Source organism: Enoplosus armatus, chromosome 22 (genome assembly GCF_043641665.1).
Source record: "Enoplosus armatus isolate fEnoArm2 chromosome 22, fEnoArm2.hap1, whole genome shotgun sequence".
Lineage (NCBI taxonomy): Eukaryota > Metazoa > Chordata > Actinopteri > Centrarchiformes > Enoplosidae > Enoplosus > Enoplosus armatus.
This window is the reverse complement of record NC_092201.1, coordinates 4721219-4742835: the sequence shown is the minus strand read 5'-3', so window position 1 is coordinate 4742835 and position 21617 is coordinate 4721219. Positions and strand designations below refer to the sequence as shown.

At 41.9% G+C, this 21617-nt stretch overlaps 2 protein-coding genes across 2 annotated transcripts; one reads left to right on the top strand and one right to left on the bottom strand.

Moving 5' to 3' along the window:
• The first annotated feature begins 64 nt into the window (after positions 1-64).
• On the top strand, positions 65-3388 carry LOC139304882 (protein mono-ADP-ribosyltransferase TIPARP-like). The gene is made up of 5 exons (XM_070928783.1): positions 65-921; positions 1145-1313; positions 1450-1637; positions 2263-2532; positions 2676-3388. Exons 1-5 carry the CDS (start codon positions 65-67, stop codon positions 3121-3123), a joined length of 1932 nt encoding a protein of 643 aa, XP_070784884.1. The 3' UTR covers positions 3124-3388.
• On the bottom strand, positions 3338-20558 carry tulp3 (TUB like protein 3). The gene is made up of 12 exons (XM_070928784.1): positions 20435-20558; positions 17817-17858; positions 15847-15898; positions 11551-11713; positions 10813-11031; positions 7425-7558; positions 7122-7313; positions 6657-6769; positions 6101-6218; positions 5906-6004; positions 5608-5779; positions 3338-5415 (listed from the first exon to the last, which is right to left on the bottom strand). The coding sequence occupies exons 1-12, from the start codon at positions 20488-20490 to the stop codon at positions 5282-5284; spliced, it is 1494 nt and encodes a 497-aa protein (XP_070784885.1). The 5' UTR covers positions 20491-20558; the 3' UTR covers positions 3338-5281.
• Between the last annotated feature and the right edge of the window lie 1059 nt (positions 20559-21617).

Sequence of the window (21617 nt, the reverse complement as noted above, 5' to 3'; positions counted from 1 at the left end):
TTATGCTAATTTACTAAAAATGAAACGTTCAATATGTTTTTTTTTTTTTTACAGGAGGTCCAAGATGCCTCACGTCTCATCCGGCAGGAGAACAAAGAGGAAGTTGGCAAGTGATGTTTTAGTGTCAGAGCCCCCGTCCAAGTCCTCCAAAGTCACCTTGCTGAGCCCGTCTCTCCTCCTAATGGAAATCCCTTCTGACACCAACACCAGCCTCCCAGTGTGGGAGGCCATGAGATCCCAGCAGCTTGACATCGCCTGGACCGTCAACCCGTACAGCATCAGTGTCCATTTGACCCCCGTGACCTCTAAGCAAGGCAAGACTTCCAGCAAAAGTGAAAGCGCATCCAGCGTGGCACAAGCCCCAGCGCCTTCTTCCAGCATCCTCCAGCCTCACATGGTGATCCAGTCCATCAGTCAGCAGCATGGTGCCTCCAAGAACACCTCCTGCGTCCTGCTCACCTTCTCTCAAAACAGCACCCAATCACAGCCGAGCCCTCCAGGTCAACCACAGAAAATACCTCCAAACCCTAACCCAGTCACCTCCGTCATCTGCCCACTGCCTCTCATCATCACACAACCACAGCCTGTCTGTCAGCCCAGCACCCCTATCAAGAAAGGGGACCTACCCGCCATCCAGACCCTGACTGCCACCCCCACCAAGCTGCAAACCCCGTCCAAATTTCCCCTCCTGTCCCCGTTCCACACCAAGAGCTCCTCTGACATCCAGATCTGTGACAACTTCCTCCTAAATATGTGTCGCGCAGGGAAAAAGTGTAAGATGCACCACACTCCCTACCCGTTCCACTGGCAGATGTGGTGCGTGATCACCCACCAGTGGATCGATATCCAGCCTCGCTCTCAGGTCTTGCTGGAGAGGATGTACAGCGATGTCAACCGAGAGGTCATTTGCCTCAAGGATGGGTGAGTAAGCGGGTAGAACTGAAGTCAGATCTCTGGTTTTAGCTTTACTGCATGTTGCTATTCGAAGATGTTTTCTCCTGAAAGACATCTCACTGAAAAGTATTCTTGTTTTCTTTGCCATTGTGTCGATTACTGCAAGTTCTGTTTTCCCCCCGAGTCAAAACCAAAAGTTTGTATTTTAATTGCAACTTGAGAATGCTGTTTTGTCCAACACGCCCTTTAGGTATGTCAGCCACAGTCTGAACTTTGACTCGATGGAGCTGGACGAGCCGGCTAAGTATGATGGAGTTAGACGACTGACGAACTCGGACAGTCTGGTCAGGAACCCTTACTTTCCCAGCAAATGGAAAATCTACTGGTGGAACAACCTCAGCTGGGAAGAGTACAACAAGGTGAATGTTTCTTTTCATTTCCTACATCACGATTAGTGCCCTTCTCTGCTCTCCACGGTCCTCTTTTGTTGTAGTTTTATCTCTAACCCAGTTTCTCAGCTGCTCCTTGTTCATTGATTGGTTCATCTCTTCGTAGGCTGTGTCCATCTGTCTGCTGAAGAAGATGAGTGAAAAGGAGCCCGAGTGTTCTTTCTATATCGGCTTGCAGGAGTACAAGGTGGACTTCACCAGCATGACCCAGACCAATGTCACCACAGGCTTCCAGAGGGAAGTTCGCTGCAGACCCGTCTACCGCTCCCCTGATTCCATGCAGCCTTACCTTCAGTCAGTAGTCTGGATATTTTCTCTGTCACTTTCTTTACATTTGTCAACAAGCATGCTTATTTTTAAGGGCACTCGGCTTCATCAGAGTCCACAAAACTTGCCCTTTTTAAGAACCAGATACCCTGAAGGAGGAAAAATGTGCAGAAACATTAATTTATATATACATAGCATTGCAGTTTCCTTCAACCTCTGATGTGCACCTGCAAACCAGCTCCTCCCTAAAATAGGTGTTTGTTTTTTGTTTTTTTCATCTCTGATTGAATTAGCTTTGATGCAGAATGGACATTATTTTAATGTAATTCTGAAGGTCTGGAAGGAGGCAATAGAACGATCAAACCAGACTCTATGCAACATTTTGTTGTTTTTATTATTTTTTTAATCCTGGATTTGAAGCCAATGTTCTGTGGCCGATGCTACAAATACAGTTTCAGATGCTTTTCCATTCTGCAGTTCAGGCAAACAGTGAACACTGTGTATGACTTTGTATTGGAGTTTCAGTATTTCCATATGTAATAATAATAATAATAATATAAATGTAAGACAGTAAGAAACATGTTCACTCATTAACTGCTCTGATTCACATGTTCACATTAATATCCTCCCTTCCTCTACTCCCCACACCCAGGACAGGAATCCAGACTAACCCCACAGAGTCTGTCAGTGATCCTCCAGGGGCCAACTTCAGTGTTGACCCTCTGGAGGAGTTCAGCTCCTGGTATCCTCCAGTATGGCGTCTGGCCTCAGAGCAGAACTACAGCCTGGTGGACGTTCCGGCCGGCACACAGGCCTACCAGGGGGTCCAAAGCCTCTTCTATGAGAGCCTGCCTGAGACCAAGGTGGACATCGTCGGCATCCAGCAGGTCCAGAACCTCCTCCACTGGGACAAATACCAAAGGTTCAGCTGCTGTTTGTGTCTCTAGTTTAAAACCCTTGAGGACTTAAGTTAAAGTTGCAAAGTGGGTTTGAATTGATGGTAAACATAGACAATCATTTGACACGAGCTACATCAACACTTGTGTGTGTGTGTTGTTATTACAGGCACAAGGCATTCATGCAGAAGCAGCACACCAAGTCTGAGGAGCCTCTGGAGAGACATCTATTCCACGGGACAACCAAAGAGGCCTCAGAGGAAATCTGCCACAACAACTTCGACCCTCGCCTGGCCGGGGTCAACGGAACATCCTGCGGTTTTGGCTCCTACTTTGCCACCACCGCCTCCTTCTCCACCACCTACTCAGTCAGGGCGGGGCCAGACGAGGTCCGCCACATGTTCCTGGCCAAAGTCCTGGTGGGGAAGGTGAGTCTTGGAAGGAGCAACTACCGCCGCCCACCGCCGCTCACCTCCAAGACGTCGCAGTACCGTCTCTACGATACCTGCGTGGACAACGCGGACAAACCCACCATGTTTGTAGTTTTTGATAGCTGTCAGTGCTACCCATACTACCTCATCAAGTACAAAGACTTGCCCAGTGAGATTGATATTTGATGAACAAGAGGACAGGCGTTGGTAGCAGGAGAGCTAGTTGATGTTAATTGTTCAGACATAAACAGTGTGGAAGGTGTCCAGTTGTAAGATGACCTGTTATCACTTGCAGTTGCAGCAAATGCTCAGTTTGCTTAGATAAAATATACAATATTGAGATAATGTGTGATGAAGTTCTACTTGACAACAATGAAGACATGTAAGCAGACAGTTCAAATGTAGTTCAAACTTACGAAGCACTTTATTTTGGTTATTCAAACATTTTACATCGATGGAAATAAGTACTTTTGTTTATTTCTCAAAGGTGTTCTGAATCAAATTGACATCTGTCATGTTTATGAAAATAAACTGTTCACTGAAAACATTAATCTCTCTGTATTTCAACAGGGTAAACAAGTTTGATCATCCATTGTTATATTTTCATCTGTTAAAATACAGCCATGTACCTGATTGCATGTTTTTCTAAAGTCAGACTGGAATGTGTTTCACCCAAGTCTCTTGTAGTAAATAAAAATATTTTCAATGAGTCTTTTTTTTCTCTCTTCAAAACTCCATTGCACACATAATGTCAAAACGGGATTTTCATAAATTCCTGGCACGCGGTTATCTTGAAAATATTTGTAACATTGATTTCCTTAAAAACTAACCAGGTATTTGAGTTTGCACGTTGAGGATTTCTGAGCAGGAAACTAATTATTCAAGTAGCAATTACATCTACCCCTGAAAAGCATCTTCACCACTGAATACTTCATTTTTACATGAACCAGATTAGACTGATTTAAAGTAATTAAGACTGGATTATTTAGCAATAACGTGTGTACTATACAGATGTTTTTAGTTCCGTTTTCACGTCTTTCGTAGACATACAGTACACTGATTAACACAATATCTGGGACATTTAATGATGTCAAGCCATGTAAAGGTTGCCATCCCCTATTGATTTCCCTTATGTTTCCCTTATAATTCAAAATGGAGAAGACGGAGATGAAGACACACAGGCAGTTGTATGTTTTAAGATTTGAGACGGACACAATGTGGGCTGTACAAACTTGGCTCCAAACTCCATCTAAACTCAATAAAATGTCACATGTATCTTGAATACTCAGAGTAGTTTCTCTTCATACAAATGTTCAGTCTGGGGTGACTTCTGTACATGTGTGCTAATGAAAATAAAAACTCTGTCTAGTGTATTAACGCTTAACTTCTATCCAGCATGTTAAAGTTCCATGTCTTGTTGTCTATGTTTAAAGACTGCTAGAATAGATCCAACAAGAAGGCATTATTTTATATACAGCATGTATATCCCTTCTCTTTAAATGTGCAATTCTGCATTTCTGTTGATGATAATCCAACTTGTTATGACAAAGAAAATAAATCACAGTCACAAGATAAAAATTACACTTATTCACAAACAAACACAAAAACTATAAGACTGAATAATGCACCTTCCACACAAGAATAAAAAGAGGGATGACAACATGATGATAAAAGAATGATGTCAACATTACTAGATGGCAGATTAAACCACGTAGAAACATTTAAAGATGTAAACAAGTCTGAAATTGTGTAGCCACACTAGCGCCGGGACTGTGATGCCCATTACATGCCAGACAGGATTGTTGGTTCCTTATTACTAAATACCTCTACAGTTTGGCCAGAGGGTGGCGCCAGAGGAGATGTTATGTAATTCCAGATGGTTTAGTGACATCACAGCCGACATTACAACTCTTTGAGCCATGGCGCTAGTGTGGCAAAAATCGAATTTAAAGGCAACAGAAGCAACAGAATATACATCATTAATACACATATCGCCGCCCCTCAAACAATGATTCAGTCATAAATTTGACATCAGTTCTTTTTGCACCAGATGATGATGGTTTTACTTTGTGTTTTCCCTTTTAGTTTGTATACACGTGTGGTTAAACTTGAAATAACCCCACTAGAATGGCATGAAAAAACTACCACACAGGAACCAAGGGGGTTGTTGGATTGGCCAACAGAGCACCGACATCTCCGATCAGAATCCTCTTTTTTTCTTGACTTCTGTTTGAACTGATTCCTGATGGTGTAAGTGGTGCGGCTGTCGGCTTCCAAGCGGTCCCGAGAGAAGAGATCTGAGGGAGGACAGGAAAGGTGGTGGTGCGGAAGTATAACTGGTGGTTCATTCACAGGCCAACTTGCTGTCAAAGCTCGACAGGCCAATGGCGAAGGCTTGAAGAGCGCACATGGGATAGTTGAAGTCCAGAGTGAAGATGTCTTCAGCCACTCTGCCAAACTGCATGACGATGTAGTCAGCTAGAGTTAGGGGGAACAGTTCAACCATACAGTACATTAATCATCACTGTAACTGTAAACAGTGCAGAAAATGTGTAAATAGTGAAACAAATATTTAAGTACTTAACTAAAGTTGGTGTCATTGGATTTCTACGTGCACTTGTCTCCTGAGAGATGTGTAGAGAGAGGGTGGGGTGGGGGGGGGGTACTTACGGTCGTTGTCGTGGACTATCTGAAAGTTTTTGACTGAAGCTTGAGTAACACGGCCATGGAAGTTCAGCACATAAGACTGGGTGTCATCGTTCCACACAGGGGCCTTATTGTGCAACTCGATCAGGTTGTCCAGTGAGTGATTCTGCCACCTGCTCAGGAGGCTCTCCTGCTCCTGTCATACAGACATATTCATGTTCAAGTTTGACCCATTCAGGTGATGCTCTTGCTCAAAGTAAAATGAATACTTATTACAAGAAAAACTTAAATGTCATTCCCACAGCATTTGTGAAAGACTCACATTTTGAGGCCTTACAGGGACTCTTTCAAAGTTCATGTTCATGCCCGGGATGATTACAGTCATCTTACGTGGTCCTTTAAATCCCAGCACGTTGGTTTCCTGCCAAACAGTACAGAGCGTGTGACAATTCCACTTAATATTAAGAATGAACAGGGGAGCAGCGTACACTCGTGTGTGTCTTGGTCATTCACCCACATAGCAGATGGCAGCCAGCTCCTGTCGCGTGTTGCTCTCTTCCAGCAGTGCCCCGGGGTTTTTGCAGGGATTGGTGCCGTTGTCGTACACTGTGAATTTGGTGCCCATGAGGTTGGACCTGATCGAATACACACCGGTGATGAAATGTTTACACCGTTTCGCATTTGTCAACTGCTGGCAGCATTTTTAACATCTGAGTCATGTGGAGTGCCAGAAGCAAAAGCACTGCGACTTTCACACCAACCAAACATAACTAGCAAAAGGTGTAATTTCAGCAACAGCTATTACTCAGAGTTACTAAGAGTACGAAAGCTGAACTTAAGTGTAATTTGTTCATAGTGACACTAATGGTGCGATGTGTCAGACGTGTCATAAAATCAGCACAAAATGCAGTTTGTAAAGAATTTATAAAATGTGAAACACTTAATCCAATAAGATTTTCAGGAGGATTTCAGTATGACCTTTTAAATGTAAATTCACGTTTGCTATCAAACAATGGCAGTGACAGTGTAGTCCTCACAGACACAGATAGATCGAAGAGTAAGTGTGGTTTTACCTCAGTTTACCTATGAAGCTCTCTCCCTCTCGCGACAGATCAGTGGCATCCACTGAAATAAGGTAGTTGGACGTCTTACTCTTCTTTCTCTTCCTTCCTGCCAGCAGAAACACCTGGAAACAAAGAAAGAAATGACGTCTGTACTGTACACAGATACTATACAGATATACTATTCACAGAGCCTTGGTTTAACCAACCAACTGTACAAAATGCAAAGATGCATAATTTACTATAATATGTGCCAAAGAAAAGCATCAAATCCACAAATTTGACAACCTGTGAGGTAGAAAAATTGATTAGATATGAAGAAATGTTTTCTGTATTGTGGTTAGAAACCCGGGGGGCCTGAACTACCTTCACACTTGGCTGACTGAAATTGAACCAGAAAATGTCCTTTTTTATGCTTGAAAAATGACACTGAAAAACGACTAAACAACTAACGTCGGACCCATGGCCCACACTCACTCTCTTGCCATCCTCTCTCTCCATGTGCATGAAGTAGGTGGGGTAGAGGCCGCGGTCCATGCCCTTCTTGTCCCGGGTGATTCGACATTTAACGGTGACACCACGTGGAGCCGGACAAAAGACAAACTCCTCTAGATTGGCCACATCAATTAGTGCGCTGTCTGCTGTCGGTGATCCGGGGGTTACCACCTCCTGGGTAGAATGAATAGTTAAGATAGTTGGTACACAGTATTTGTACTGGGATTGGGATTATATAGTCTACGTTCAAAGCTTGTTGCTGAGTGCATTTACTGGGCTACTCACTGGAATGTCCTTGCCACTGGCAGCAGATGCAGGTCTGGTGGCGTCTGTGTTAGGCGACAGAGAACGAGTCCGATCCTCCTCCACATCGTCCTCATGCTCACTGGCTTCATCGAAGTTCATACTGCCACACAGACCTGGTGAGGGAGAAGAGGCGAAGGTGAGAGAGAGCTTTAATGATACATGAAGGGCTTTACAATTTTCATGCTTTCACGCACGACAAGAGGAAAATAAATCCCAGAGGCTCTGTGGATGTTCCCAACGACAAACAAATAGAAAAAAGTTCTTTTTTTTTATTTCTTTGGTTTTGGTACAAAATCGTCCCCAAGGTGGATTTCCCAATTTATTGGTTCATCTATGGTCTCTGGTATATGACAACTAATCTCTAAAGAACGGATGCAATTGTTGAAGGAAAAATAGTGCATTATACAGTTAAAATCACTCCCTTTTTTATTTCTCTGAAATTTTCAGCAGGGTATTTGTTTTACACGGAGGATATTCTTGAACAGCAAAAGAGGGGAGTGAATAAAGCCCTGTTAATCTAACTGAACCATCTCCAAACTGCCTTCTATAAAACAGAACAACATGATCATTCAGTTAAGTGCTCACCCTGCCGAAAGGTCACATTTGGCTACTGGCCTCAATTGAAGCCCTACCTGTCACAAACAATGCATCTTTTTCTAAGTCAGTTTCTGAAAGGGTGAGGTTAATGTGAAGAGATGAGGCTGACGTCCCTCCCAGACTTGCATCTGTGTACAGTACTTGTGAAGAGACAGCTCCATGCAGTCATGCAGTCATGCAGATGTAAAACGGGGCTAGCTGACTGCAGCCAGTCTAGACTGCTTGAGACATCTGTCTCTTCATTGATAATTGGATTTATCAGCCAGGATGCAACTCTTGGCTGCAGCTGTAGTCAATTTGAATGTGCTGTCAGAGGATGACAGTGGTCCACTGGTATGGAAAGATCTCAGTAAGCAGGGGGAATTGTGTTTCCCCACAGCTTTGCAGTTTTAAAGATGTGTAAAACTAGGGCACTTGTAACTGTGATTAAAATGTTACTTAAATTAATTGCTTGACCAGAAATGACATTAATGCTAATAATGTGGCTGGTATGAAATTATAGAGCATGTTGTTGCACAAGTCTCCCTAATTACTGTAATCCAATCTTGAGCTTTGAAGTGAATAAATTAAGTAACTGGTAAAGCCTTCTTCTTCACACACACACACACACAGCATTTTCTACTTGGCACACAAAAGAGACATCCTGCCACTTCCTCCTTCCACCTGAACAGATCATGGGCAGGCTAGAGAGTAGGAGGGGTGGGAGTGCATTGGCCTATGCAGTATTGAACAAGAATAATAATGTGACACAGCCAAACACAATATTTATACTGAGGTATTTACAAGAGATGAACCCTGGATATGCAGCTAGCTACCCCTGAGAGAAAGTAAGAACCATCACGAAATACAGATTGAGAATGTTAGCTTCCCTCTAACAGTGACTCCAGGGCTCCAATTAAAACACCAAACAAAGTTGTGTGAGCCAGTGGCTTATGAAATCAACCATCTGGAAATGTCAGAGAGGACTCATAATAGGCTAACCAACAACCAACTAAATAAAACCACATACATCCACATAATGATTACCACACAGCAGGTCAAGAATATTACAGTTTACAATCAGCCAAGAATGCAGATGTTGATTGAATGAGCTGATCAAACATGAACGCACCACAAAATTTCTATGTCTTCCGTTTCCTCTGGGATTGGGGTATTATGCAAGGACAGGGAGCCAAAAATACCTGCTGGAAGTCCTCAGGACGTATTCTTATGCTAAACTGGGCTGACATTAACAATGAGGCCTTGCATTATTGAAAAGGACAATGACATTTGCTCCTGTGGCATCACGTCACACTGAAGCCCAGGAAAGAAAGATAACTAGAGATATGATAACTAGAGCAGCTTTTGATCATTTGACCCAGGATTCAATTGTGGCTCTGCAATGCCAACATGATGACATTTGTGGCGCTGTTTAAACATTAAACTTAATGTTTTAAATGAAAGTTAACATGTTTTTAGGATGGAGAAACTAGTTTTTGCTCCACAGCAGCAGGTGGATCCGAAAACTATGCAATCCACTCTGGGCTAGATTTTAATACATCTGCCATAAACTTTATGAATTCCTGCCAGCTGGCTGGTGAGTGTGGGTGGCAGTAGCTATAATGATGCCATAGATGAGCACTGCAGTATGAACAATGCCCTGGCCTATTATTAAATGACCCATTTCTCACTGCGTCACCATCAATCATACCACTGTCTGCATCCCTGTTCCATACTGCAGCAGCAGAATGTTTAAAATTCTAGGGGATGTCAAAAAGTCTGACTTTGCTTAACGATAGCTGCAAATCTGGAGTGACTTAGACTCCAACTACATTAACACAGACTGGATAAAGTAGTAGGCTGGCCCTCACTAGCAACAAGAATCATTTTTGTTAAGAAACATCTCTGTCTAAAGCTGTATATCAAACCTCTCATCAGACCAGATCTCAGGACTGGCTAACTCTCAATACCCCACAAGTAAATACTGAACTTGGGAAGACTGCCTTCCAGTACTTTGCGCCATATAAATGGAATGAATTACTACCTGATGAAAATAAAGGTTATACGTACAATATATAACTCTCAGAGATCAGCTGATTGACTGTCATCCTGATCTAAATAACTTTCCTTTCTCGTTCCGTTTTTCTCAGTCTCACCTATCTTTCTCACTTTTCTCTATATTTTCTTCTCTCTTTCATCCACGTGTTGTCTGTAAAACCTGGGAATGTAATAAACACTGAGATCAATAACACACGGCATGAATTCTTTTGAGCTACTTTTTTGTAAAACAGCATCAGAGTCAGTGATGAAGGCAAATAATTAAGTAGGTGTACACATGAAACCACATTGGATCTTAAATTTGACTGAAGACACATCTTCCCTTAACACGGGATAAATATATGTATATTCTAATAGAAAATGAGTGCCTCACTAATCCTCTATGAGGCTATTTAAAACATAAACTGTAATTTTCCATCAATTATTCAACTTGTCTGACACTACGAGGTTGCCTGTAGACTTGGGATGTGCCAGTCATATCATTTTGATTACAACTGCTTACTGTAAGACACAGTGTAAAAATCCACAAAATCCCCTCATCCATGACAGGTATGGTTGAAGTATAATAAGGAAAGGAATGGATTTCAAATCTACAGTATTCTTCACTGTATCTGAAACCTTCAGAAAAAACAACAATAGCAACAACAAAGTGTATTTCCTCTTGAAAAGCCGATCTTGTATATTCTAGGCTTTTATCTAAGGCTGTTGAGTATTAAGCTCCGCCAGGACTCACCTTGTTTCTGCAGTAATTCATGAATATCTGTCTTGGGCTCCAGCAACGTCTCAGTGTCTCCATCCCTCTCAGGCTCCTCAGCCGCGGGGGACTGGGGCTGAGACTGAGGCTGTGACAAGAACTGAGACTGGGATTGGGATTGGCTCACTGACAGAATTTGGATTTTCATTCCTGGATCAGGGGCTTCTGAGCCCAAGAAAGCTGCTGGGCCATCAATACCTACAGCAGGGAAGAACAGTCAGTTGTTACCTGTAGCTGTTCATGTTCTCATGTTGTGGTAATTACATAGAACTGTAGTTTCTCTGTATAATTCTACTGTAATCAGTTCTCGTGGCTATGGATCTTAAGAGATCCTCTGAAATATACTGTAATAAAAATAGTTGGATACCTCACATGTACACAGCTTTGCAATTGACTGTAAAATAACAATATGGAAATGAATGAAATCAAATAGAAAAGCATGTGAGATGTAACATTAGTAAAGCTCCTCTCCTTGTTTTACCTTGAGCAACACGCTGCGTCGCAGCGGCACATTATGAAGCTGCCTTTCAGACACATGATTCTCCTTCGTCTTCGTATAAACAGAATGTAGCACATCAATGCCTACTTTTTATGCAAAGAGGAAAGATTGTCTGGAAATGGCAGTCTATGTGGTTTTACATAACCTAACAAAAAGTATCTGTCATGTGTTGTGCAGAAATGATGCAGCATCAAAAACAACAGGTGTGTTTTCCTCACCATCCATGATGACATCGTTGGTGATACTGAGTTGAGACTCAACCAGAGGGGCCTGCTCCTCACCGCGCCGTGTCCTGGAGCGCCGGGGCCGAGCCTCTGTGTTGGGCTGGACCATCAGTGGTTCCTGACGCTTCCTTCGCTGCTTCTGCTCCAGCAGTGCCCTCTGTGGACCAAACAGGGGAACGGACAAGGCACGTCAGTGCAAAATCACTGCATACGTACGTCAAGCTTCTATCAAATGTTACAAGAGGTTGAGAACATTTAGCCAAGCAGGGAAACGTCCACTCTGAGCTGAGGGTAATTACATTAGTATGCATAATAATTACAACCTGTGCCTATAGTAGGTATCTACAGGGTCATCAGCTTTAACAGCATTGTACAGTTAGAGGCATCTTACAATAAACTGGTATTGGACAAGTTAATTTTTTTTTTACTTTCCAGTGGCAGATGATGAAAAAAAAAGACACACAACAATACAGTATACAGTTTTAGTAAACCACCGGGTCCTCCAGTAGGAGGAAAGAGGACTACATCCTGTCTAGGCCCATTAGGCTGCAGGATCATTTCTTGCATAGCTACATGATGGAATAAGTGACTCAATCTAAGAATAGTTTACAAAATAGAAATGGCAACCTTGAAAAACCCTTTTAAGGTATAGAAAACTAGAAATTGATTTATTCAAATAATGAGTATAGTGATAAACACCCACAGCACATGTGCAACGCACATGCACAGTACAGGTGAATACAGGATGACTCACACAACAGAAAAATAACCTTAAGAGTGACGCAAAAGGAGAGGTGCAAAAAATAAAGCCATAATAAAACCCAACAATCACGCCAAGGCCAGAATACCTCTGAGTGCCGTGAACGAGTTCACGAATAGCTGAAATAATGGGTGCTGGGAGAAACTCATTTGGTGTTATGCTGAATTCCTTATTGAAGAAGGGCAAACGCTCCATCCTATGAAGACTTGGTAAAGAAATGAGGCAACTCTATTTTTTCCTGATGTCGAGACAGAATTGTTATATGCTTCAGGTACTCCTACTATATTTGTGAGTTTCAGCAAGTGCAGGAAAATTCATCCTGGTCATGCTGTACCCACTCCCCCCAAGCCCCAGCCTCTGAGGTCAAAGCAGCCGATGGATTACGCAAGAGTTTTAATTAGTGCGTCAAATGCACAACAAGTCCTGTTTAGTGAGCTGGAAGAGACCAGGAGGCCTTGTCTCATATTTGCCAGACCAAAAAGCTTTCATAACTCATCAGTCATTGTGCTAATAGAGAGAAATGTCTCTAAGAAATCTGTCTCAGTTTCCTCCCCTTTATACAATCACAGCAACATCTAACCACTACCACTGCTGCTACAATAACCACTATGACTTCTAAGTGAAAAAGTGGATTAATGGGAAATTTTTACATCACCTGCAAAAAACAATCTCCATGAGTGCAAAGAGGCATAGTGTATTGGCGACAGAGGGGAAAATACAGTCCCATGACCCTACTATGAACATTGGCAAGAGGTAACTAGAGACCATCTTGAGATGAGATCACACCAGCATGCTGACGTTCTGACCCACGAGTACTCAGCAGTCATTTATTACATGAGTATTCAGTACTCATGGGTCACATACTAACATACTGGGATACAGTGGGTACACGAATGTGGGCCAGGGGCATGAAGTCCCTACTTTCCTACTTCTGGTGCCCTTGCTCGGACCACGCCCATCTTTAAAATTCGTCCTTCATTTTGATCTCAACTACACACCTGTGAAGTTTCGTGACAGCATATGGCGTTGACAGAATCTGTCCACAGACAGACATATAAACACCACATAGACTCACAGGGTGAAAACAACAAATACAAGAAATAAGTAAAAAGGATGTTTAAGCAATAGAAATGTTATTAATGAATACATTAGTTCATTAATGCATATGTGTATGATAAGTCTGGGAGCTTTATAATCTGGACCTAGATTTGTTATCATTTCAAAAGACTCTGCTTTAAGAGGATCGGGATTTGAATTCTCGCTTTATGGCAATAAATAAAGGTGACAAATGAATAACACATGAAGCAGAATTATCATAATGAACATCATTACTGTTAGTGTAATAAATGGATATGGCAATACTCCAGATGTATAACAATGGTGATGGGGAAGGTATATATAAAAATGAACCTGGCCTGAAGCTGAGCTTCAAATTTTTCTTGGTGGTTTCAAATTCACATAAATTTATAAATTCAAAAATAATTCATTCAATTCATATAAAAAATATATATTGTGGTCTATACTGTGTCTTTAAACATTATATTTTAGAGATTTTCTTGATTGAAGTGAGTTCTTTTCTAGATTTTGTTTGCCGTGATCTGAGTTATCCTGCTTTTTGTCAAGAAACTGACTACTAAATTAAGTGAAAATGCATCAGAAACGACTGAAAATTACACTAAAGTAAGGTTTAATGACTTCTTAACTTTGGTTTTTACCTGCAATGTCAGCCTACACTCTACTTATAGTACACTAATTCTTCATATAATCTAGGTCTGACTAGTTTGTGTTGCCTTGCTTTCTAGTTGCTATTTTAAGCCAATCTATTGTAAGACTCAGTTCTTGGCATTTAGAGACCATGATGTGACTTCATTCATGCTCCTGTATCAGCCAAACAGGGATAAAAAGTAGACTAAAGTATACATCCGACTTAAGAAGACATACTGCTTATTAATGTACGTCTTTGCAAAGAATCTGTTGAATACAGTCATACAGTCAGTTAGTGGGTGTTTTCGTCTGGATTTCTCTTTCCTATCAGACAGATAGGAAGACTGGGTACAACAGCCACACACCTGTATCACTCGTACAAACTGTTATCTTCACACAGATGAAAAGGAAACATATCAGAAAAAGAAATATTAGAAGTTACCAACCCGTTCCATTGACATCCTGAACAAGTGTGAGCCTGTGTGAGAAAGTTAACAGGTTTCTCTACAGAAAAATCATTTCAAGTCCCATTTGTCTTGAGGTCAGATGAAACTACGCTCTCCCCCAAAAGAGCAGCTCTCCTGCTGGGCATGACTCTGTCTCCCTGTCCCTCATTCCTCTTCTGGAGTTTTACAATCGCTAAACCAACAGCCTCCTCTGTACTATGTGGTTCTCTGACAGAAAAAGGTCTGTCTCTCGGGCAAATACTGAGCGCTAGCGTGTGTGCTTGTGTGTACGTGCGGTCACCGTTGCTAACTGAATCAGCAGTCATTAGCGAGAGAGAGAGAGAGAGAGAGAGAGAGAGAGAGAGAGAGAGAAAGGGGGGTGGGGGGGGCTGTGGAGTTGTCTGAATGGTTTTCATTTCACTATTTGAAATGGGGTGCAAAACACTGAACTGAGTGAAAACACCAACCAAGAAAGATGGATTGAGCTTTTATTGTTTAATATTTATTTATTTATCAATTGTCCATAACCAGCATGTGATCCTCCTCTGGGCGTAAGTGCATGTGTGTTTGTCCTCAAGACTTACGTAAGAACAGAAGACTCTCAAGTGAGGCTGTTTGGACTCAGCTGAAAGCGTGCAGCACAACTGAGCCGCAGTGGGACCAGGTCCAGGACACACACACACACACACACACACACACACACACACACGAAAAGCCAAGCACCCCGCACTAAATCCTTCTCTCTTTGAACTCAGCAATCAGGCTCTCCTGTTCCTTTCAGCCTAATGTGTGAGATAGTGGAGTACGGCTTCCAGCTTAAATCAAAGCTCTACAACGCAGCTCTTCAGCAAGGTTTGGGATAAAGCTTCTTACAGAGACACAGGGCGAAAAGGATGAAAAGAAAACAAATGTGTGACAGAAGAAGGGCTATGTCAGGTAATGGGTGAATTCAGCTTCAGGAGTAAGTAAGCATTAAAATTCCAAGTGACTGAGCAGGTGAAAAACAGGAGATTCCTGAAGCAACAACATTAATCACTAAATTGCACACCACTGCGGTGATGTTGAAGCTACTCCTACCAACAGCAGGAACCCCTTGGTGACAGAACACAAGGTCATTTCAGCCCTTTAATTTCACCAGTTTCATGCAAAATCTTGGAATCTCCCTAATACAACAGGTTAGCTCTCAACCAAAAACACCATCTATGTGTATGAGTTATAACTTTTAATCAGGCTAAACTAGAGTTATGAACTACACCAGATGTTCTTTTAAAAGTACAATGACAAAAGAGAGACATCAGAGCCTTAGGAAAATTATAAGAAGGAACAAACAACAACCAAAGTATGAATTGTCAATGTGATGAATGAAGTTGGGCTTCCTACCTGTTTTTCCAGCTTCTGCTGCATGAGACTGGCACTGTCCTCTTCGATGCCACTACAGAGAAAAAGGAGAAAGCTTTCTTATAATGGGTTAAAGATTTCACACACATTCATCTCCAAAAGCATCTACACTGAATTTGATTTTCCTTATCAAACCAGTAGAGGTCACCACTGCTGTTGTATTAGTACAAGGCAATAAAGAATTCTGTATGGCCTTCTATGAAAAAAACGGTGTTAACAGGGTTTAGTCACAGTAGAGGTAGTTTTAAAGGCGTAAATCAGCAATGTAGAAAGAATTAAAATATCTAGTCTAAGGTATAACTACAATAGCAAGTAATGACCCTATATAGACTTAAACCTAAAACCATGACAAATCTACAGGTTAAAAAGTGGCCTTCTGAGTTTGTGGGTCAAACATGGCATGACTCATTCTCTGAAAAATGACAGACAGAAAAAAGAAGGGTGGATTAAGATACAGAGGAAGCAAGACAAAGAAAAAGGACTAAGCTCCAGCTGAGAGAATGCCTTGCAGTCTGAGTCCTCTGGGCATTTACCCTGGACACCTATCTGAAGGGACCGGGCTCATGTTGCTTGGCTACCATGAGGAGAGAGAAGGGCAACAGCAGGAGTCTGTACTGTCGGAGTCAGAGACTTACAGTATCTCCACTCCTGTCTTTCTGTCACGTTACTCACATGGGCTGATGCAATGTGTGGGTCACTAAGACCATTTCTCATCTGTTTCATCTTTTCCTGTCAAGTACATCTTTAAATATCACATGTTCTGCTGAGCTGAAATGAGTTTTTTAAAGAAAAGGATTAAGGGTATAGGATGAGAAGTCTTCAAATCACGCTGCCTATTTCTCCATCAGGCAAGCTCATCAGATATGTCTGACTCGCTCATTCTCACTCCATAATTTCCCCTCCCTCAGTCACTCTCACATCCTTTCCACAGCTCTCGTGTGAGGGTGATGACACACACCACTTAAGGACCTCAAGCCCGACGCTGGCCGAAATCACAGCTCATCTCTGCCAAAAGGTGACGAGTTCCAGAAACCAATGTATACCAAGAAGAACTCAAGTGCTTTAATAAGCCTGTTCCACTCTTATTAAGCCCACAGTGATAAAATTAACATCATCATCTGAAGCCCGACGGCCACCATGGGCTTGAGCCATGATCTGTCGATTCTACATCAAAATGAGTCATCTCGCACCAGTGTGTCATAACATCACTAGTAAATCCCTCTCCAAGTATCCCTCGCTGTTGACATTGGCAAACAGATGGGTCCCCTGGGAGGCCATTATGGCACCTGAGAACAGGTGCTGGTGACAGGGAGAAGGGCTCGAGATTGGAGAATGATAGTAGTTTTTAATTACACATATGGGACTGTCATTTAGGGTGGTGAGGAAAGAGATGGGTGAAAGTTGTGCAGGTGACATCAACAGCGAGATCTGGGAGAAGTCATGACGGTCTGCTGCATGGGTTGTAGATGCCTGAGACCTGTGGATTAAGATACTTCTACCAGTGTGGCTTTTACCAAAACAGTTTGGCTCAAACTAATGTGATGATGTCCAATAATAAGGCAGAGGCATAAGTAATTCTGTTTAAATTTTTACTTAGATTTCCCATTGGGCTGTGTCCTTAATAACGCTGTTTCCATGCAACTAGCACAGTCTGAATAATGGCCAAAGACACACCCTCTACATGACATTACAACATCAGTTTTCCTGATGTTTTCGACCTCAAACACAATCTTTCTTTTGTAGTGGTACTGTGATTTACAAACATTTGTATGGTGGCTTCGAAATAGTACAGAATGTTTTCCCTAACAAAGACATGCCACAGTAGATTCAGATTCAATTCGTCCTTCTGTCAGTCCGAAATCTTCTGTTAACCTGGTAATTGAAGTAACAGATTGTGAAAGGAAAGTGTTTTGCGAGTGAGTATGCGTATGGGTGAGTGTATTGCTGTCTACCTTGCTGTTGAGTTAGAGGAGAAGCTTGCAGAGCTGGAGGGTCTTCAGGGAAAATGTCAATTTGGAACCAAGACAGCGAGTAGCACAGGACATGAGAAAAAGAAGAGAATGAAAAGTTCAGCAACAAGATCAGAAACTAACAACTCTATGGGCCATGAATAATACTCCATATTCCTATAAGCTTTTACTGTTACATTTGTAGCTTGAATGAAATAAGAAAGCTTTTGCAGTCTATTACAGAGGTTATGCTTTAGGAGGACAGTAATTATCCAATAAAGTCAAACAAGCTGATAATGAAGACAGCTGCAACATAAAATAAATGACAACATCCTTCAGAGTATTATCATAAATACTTCAATCTGTTGGGGGTTGAGAAAATGTCCTCTACCGCAAATGTTCTTGGAAAACATCCACACACACACACACACTTAGAGAGCCTCATCACAGCTGTGAGTGATCAATGTTTCATTAGTCCATCACAGCTTGGGTGACAAGAGAAGGACACACCACTGTTGTCCCTTCCTTGTGTGTCAGACCAAGGTAACCATGGAGATTCAGCTCCGTCAACAGCGCACCTCCACCAGCATTGATTAAAAACCTGCAGCCATTTCTTGGGCTCCACTAATTGGAGGCCTTAGCACTGTGCTGTAAAGATTTACAGAGTGACGGAGAGAGAGAGGGCTGCCAAGGCGTGCAATTTGTTTTGAGCTGTACAACAAAAGAAACAAAATATTCATTCAAACAACATTTAGTCAGAGGCTTTTGTGAGGCAAATATGAATGTACAATATAATATCATAGGCCAAATATGTTTTTAATGCTATAAATAATGAAATGGTAATAACTGTCTATCACACCACTGTTGATTCAGGGTGCAAAAGAGGACAAGTTGACCAGTGACTTCTTTTCAGCTGACAATATCAAAGCTATTAAAAAATTGCATGGCATTAACCAGAGAGATCGTATTATCAGAACACGGTCCATTTTAGCTGTTGTTCGTTTTAATTAAAAGCCTTCCACTTCAAAAGGGAATTTGAAAGTTGAATGAGCATAACTTAATGTCTGCTAGAGGCAATTCGGCTTCCAACTTAGAGAGGATACAGAATAAAAGGAGGACTGATAAGATTAAATGCTTAATTCCCAGTGGGTCAGCGCATGGCTTTCAGAGAGAGGAAAATTATACCAAAATACATGTTGAAAGAATGAAAGAAGGACAGGAACAGTATCTGCCCTCTCCCAGCTTGAAGGTAGGCGGTACCTAGTGGGCTTTAGCTTTTCACCTAAATTGTTATGTAAAACTGATCAGCCACAGCCGCAACTGTAACTACATCCACAATAAGTTGTTTGATTACAACTGAGCGAGCATAAAACAGAGCAGTTTATCCCTCCGCACAGAGCTTCTATGTAGCGCCTTCAACTATAATATGTTTGCCAGATACAGCTGGTGAGCACAGATTTTGGTGTTGGTCTCTGTGTAAAGCACAAAGGTACCAAACCTGGCAACCTAACTGTTACAACAAGAAACAGGGCACACTTACTTCACCTGGCTGGTGTTTGCTAATAAAAAGTTAAAGCACATAATTCCCTGTAAACCACAAATTGTTATTTTTACATTTCTGTTAGTGTCCTGGTTATTCAAACAAGATTCATCCTGTTAATTGTTGGGATTTTTTAACTTTGGACAGAACTAGGATAGCTGTTATTCCCCTGCTTTTGGTGGCTAAATTAGGCTAACCATGTTCTGACTTCAGCTCCATATGTAACACACTGATGCTCAGTGTTGAATTATTCATTTTAAACTTTTAATGTGAAACAGCTGCAGGTGTGGAACAAGCAACTGAAGACAACTGTTGTCTGCTGTTATCTTTCCTCGGCATCACTTAGTCCCCCTATAGCATTTTCTTCCCATTGCAGCTTAGGCTATCTAAAAAACCTATAAAAATAAAGTTTATACATGGGGGGATACCCTTAAGAAGTGTCCCAAGCATATCCAAATGCAATTAAATAGTTCAGCTTCACCCTTAACAAACTGGACCACTAGTAAAGGCAAAAATACTGCCATTACATCGCTGAGCCTTGACAAAGACAATGCAACAGTCAGTTATTTCAGGAGTTTCAGTATCAGTTGGATGAATATTCTAAGTACATCCTTTGTTACATGAGTGTTCCTATCAAGCAGCCAACAGCATACGAAAAAAAAAAAATAGGTTGGACACACACACACATGCAAATCACCAACTCTGGTTACAGCACAGTCACAGCCTGATGCTCTGAATAAGTAACGACATGGTGGCAGAAACATGAGCGAGAGGCACATCTTTGACTGCAGGTCAGCCATTCAGTTGGCCAGAGGGGTGCAGGGACTGGAGGAAACATTATAGTAGCGCTGACCTCTGTCCTGGCACAGGCCACTCTGCAATTCTCAGTCCTGAAAAGTCAATACAGCCTGGGGAAATAACCAAAAATGTGTTTGGCTGTGTGTGTGTTCATGCAGGAGCCAGTTGTCCTACTGGAACAAATAAACCGTAAGTCTTAGAGAGCACACAAGGAAGGCTATTTTCAAGCTGCCTACATAGTACCAAGATCATAATATATGTGTGCCTGTCTGTGTGCAGCTACCTGTATGACCAGCGGCTGTAGACAGGCTGAGATCCCCCATTCTTTACAGTGTCCATGGATGCGGTTGCAGGAATGCTAGTCCGGGGCTCTCCTATCTACAGTATCACCAAAATCTTCATCTACACTGGAGCTCAGAGTTACTGTGCAGTCCTACCTAACAGTGAGCCCTGCAGGCTCCAACATCTCTGCTATTAAGAGAAAGAGTAGCTCCGTCCCACCCAGGGGAGTGACAGCTACCAGTGCTGAGGCAGACTGAGGTCAGGAGGATTGGAGCTGTTACCATGACTTCACACTTCAGGCACCGCACAAAGATTCAGCTAGGGATAGGTATGAAAGTGACAGGCGCAGAGTTGAGCTGTTTGATATAAAGGAATTATTTTCCTGTGGCTGGAAATATTAAAAAATAAAAATCAGTTAGACTACTTGCTATCACCTAAGTTCCCTTATTTCACTGCCCGAGTACTTTCCAGTAACTTTCTGAAAGACTCAGCAATTAGTCACAGCTCATTTCCTCTGACTCATAAGGGGGGCACTGCATACATCAAACCACAGATGCACAATCTGTCTGACATCTCAGTTATATGCAATAGTTGGAATTTATTGAGCTTTAAATAGCCTAAACTTCTTCTAAAAATGAATGACCCGTCAACATTACAGGATTACTTTATGTTCGGCGGTATTAGTAAAATATTCCAGTCTGTGTTCCTCATATTAATATTGAAAAGCACATGCTGTTTTGAAAAGGTAACTCGATAAACTGAAACCTATAGATTACCCTTTCTAAAAACAGACATGGTGTGGGGACCTTAATCTAGTTGCTAGGAAACCAGAGCCTCCCAATCATTTTGTCTGTGCTTATTTGCAAGAGCGAGAGAAAGAAAGCACAGAGAAAATGAAGAGTATGTTTGTGTATGTTTGTCCTGAGAGACAGCGGTAAAATGGCAAATAAGTCAACTGATGATGAGCAGGGGAATCATTCACCGGAGGGAGTAATTATTGAGCTCAAAACAAATGATGGAAATAAGCTACAAGAGTTGATAATAATACCATTCCCCTTGGGGACCCAAAAGACACACTCCACTCATGACTCTCCTACAATGATGCTTTACTTTGTTTAGGCAGCTTTAAAGAAATGTCAGCTACTGTCCATGAAGTGTTTGGCAACTTGAATCTTCTTAAGGTG

Coding starts and splice junctions, on each gene's coding strand:
- LOC139304882 (XM_070928783.1), top strand. CDS start 65: ATGCCTCACGTCTCATCCGGCAGGAGAACAAAGAGGAAGTTGGCAAGT. Junction 1,638..2,262: donor TCCATGCAGCCTTACCTTCA/GTCAGTAGTCTG, acceptor CCCCACACCCAG/GACAGGAATCCAGACTAACC. Junction 2,533..2,675: donor CACTGGGACAAATACCAAAG/GTTCAGCTGCTG, acceptor TTGTTATTACAG/GCACAAGGCATTCATGCAGA.
- tulp3 (XM_070928784.1), bottom strand. CDS start 20,490: ATGGACACTGTAAAGAATGGGGGATCTCAGCCTGTCTACAGCCGCTGG. Junction 7,559..10,812: donor TGAATTACTGCAGAAACAAG/GTGAGTCCTGGC, acceptor CTCCCTCACCAG/GTCTGTGTGGCAGTATGAAC. Junction 5,780..5,905: donor TCCCTGTAAGGCCTCAAAAT/GTGAGTCTTTCA, acceptor TCTGTATGACAG/GAGCAGGAGAGCCTCCTGAG.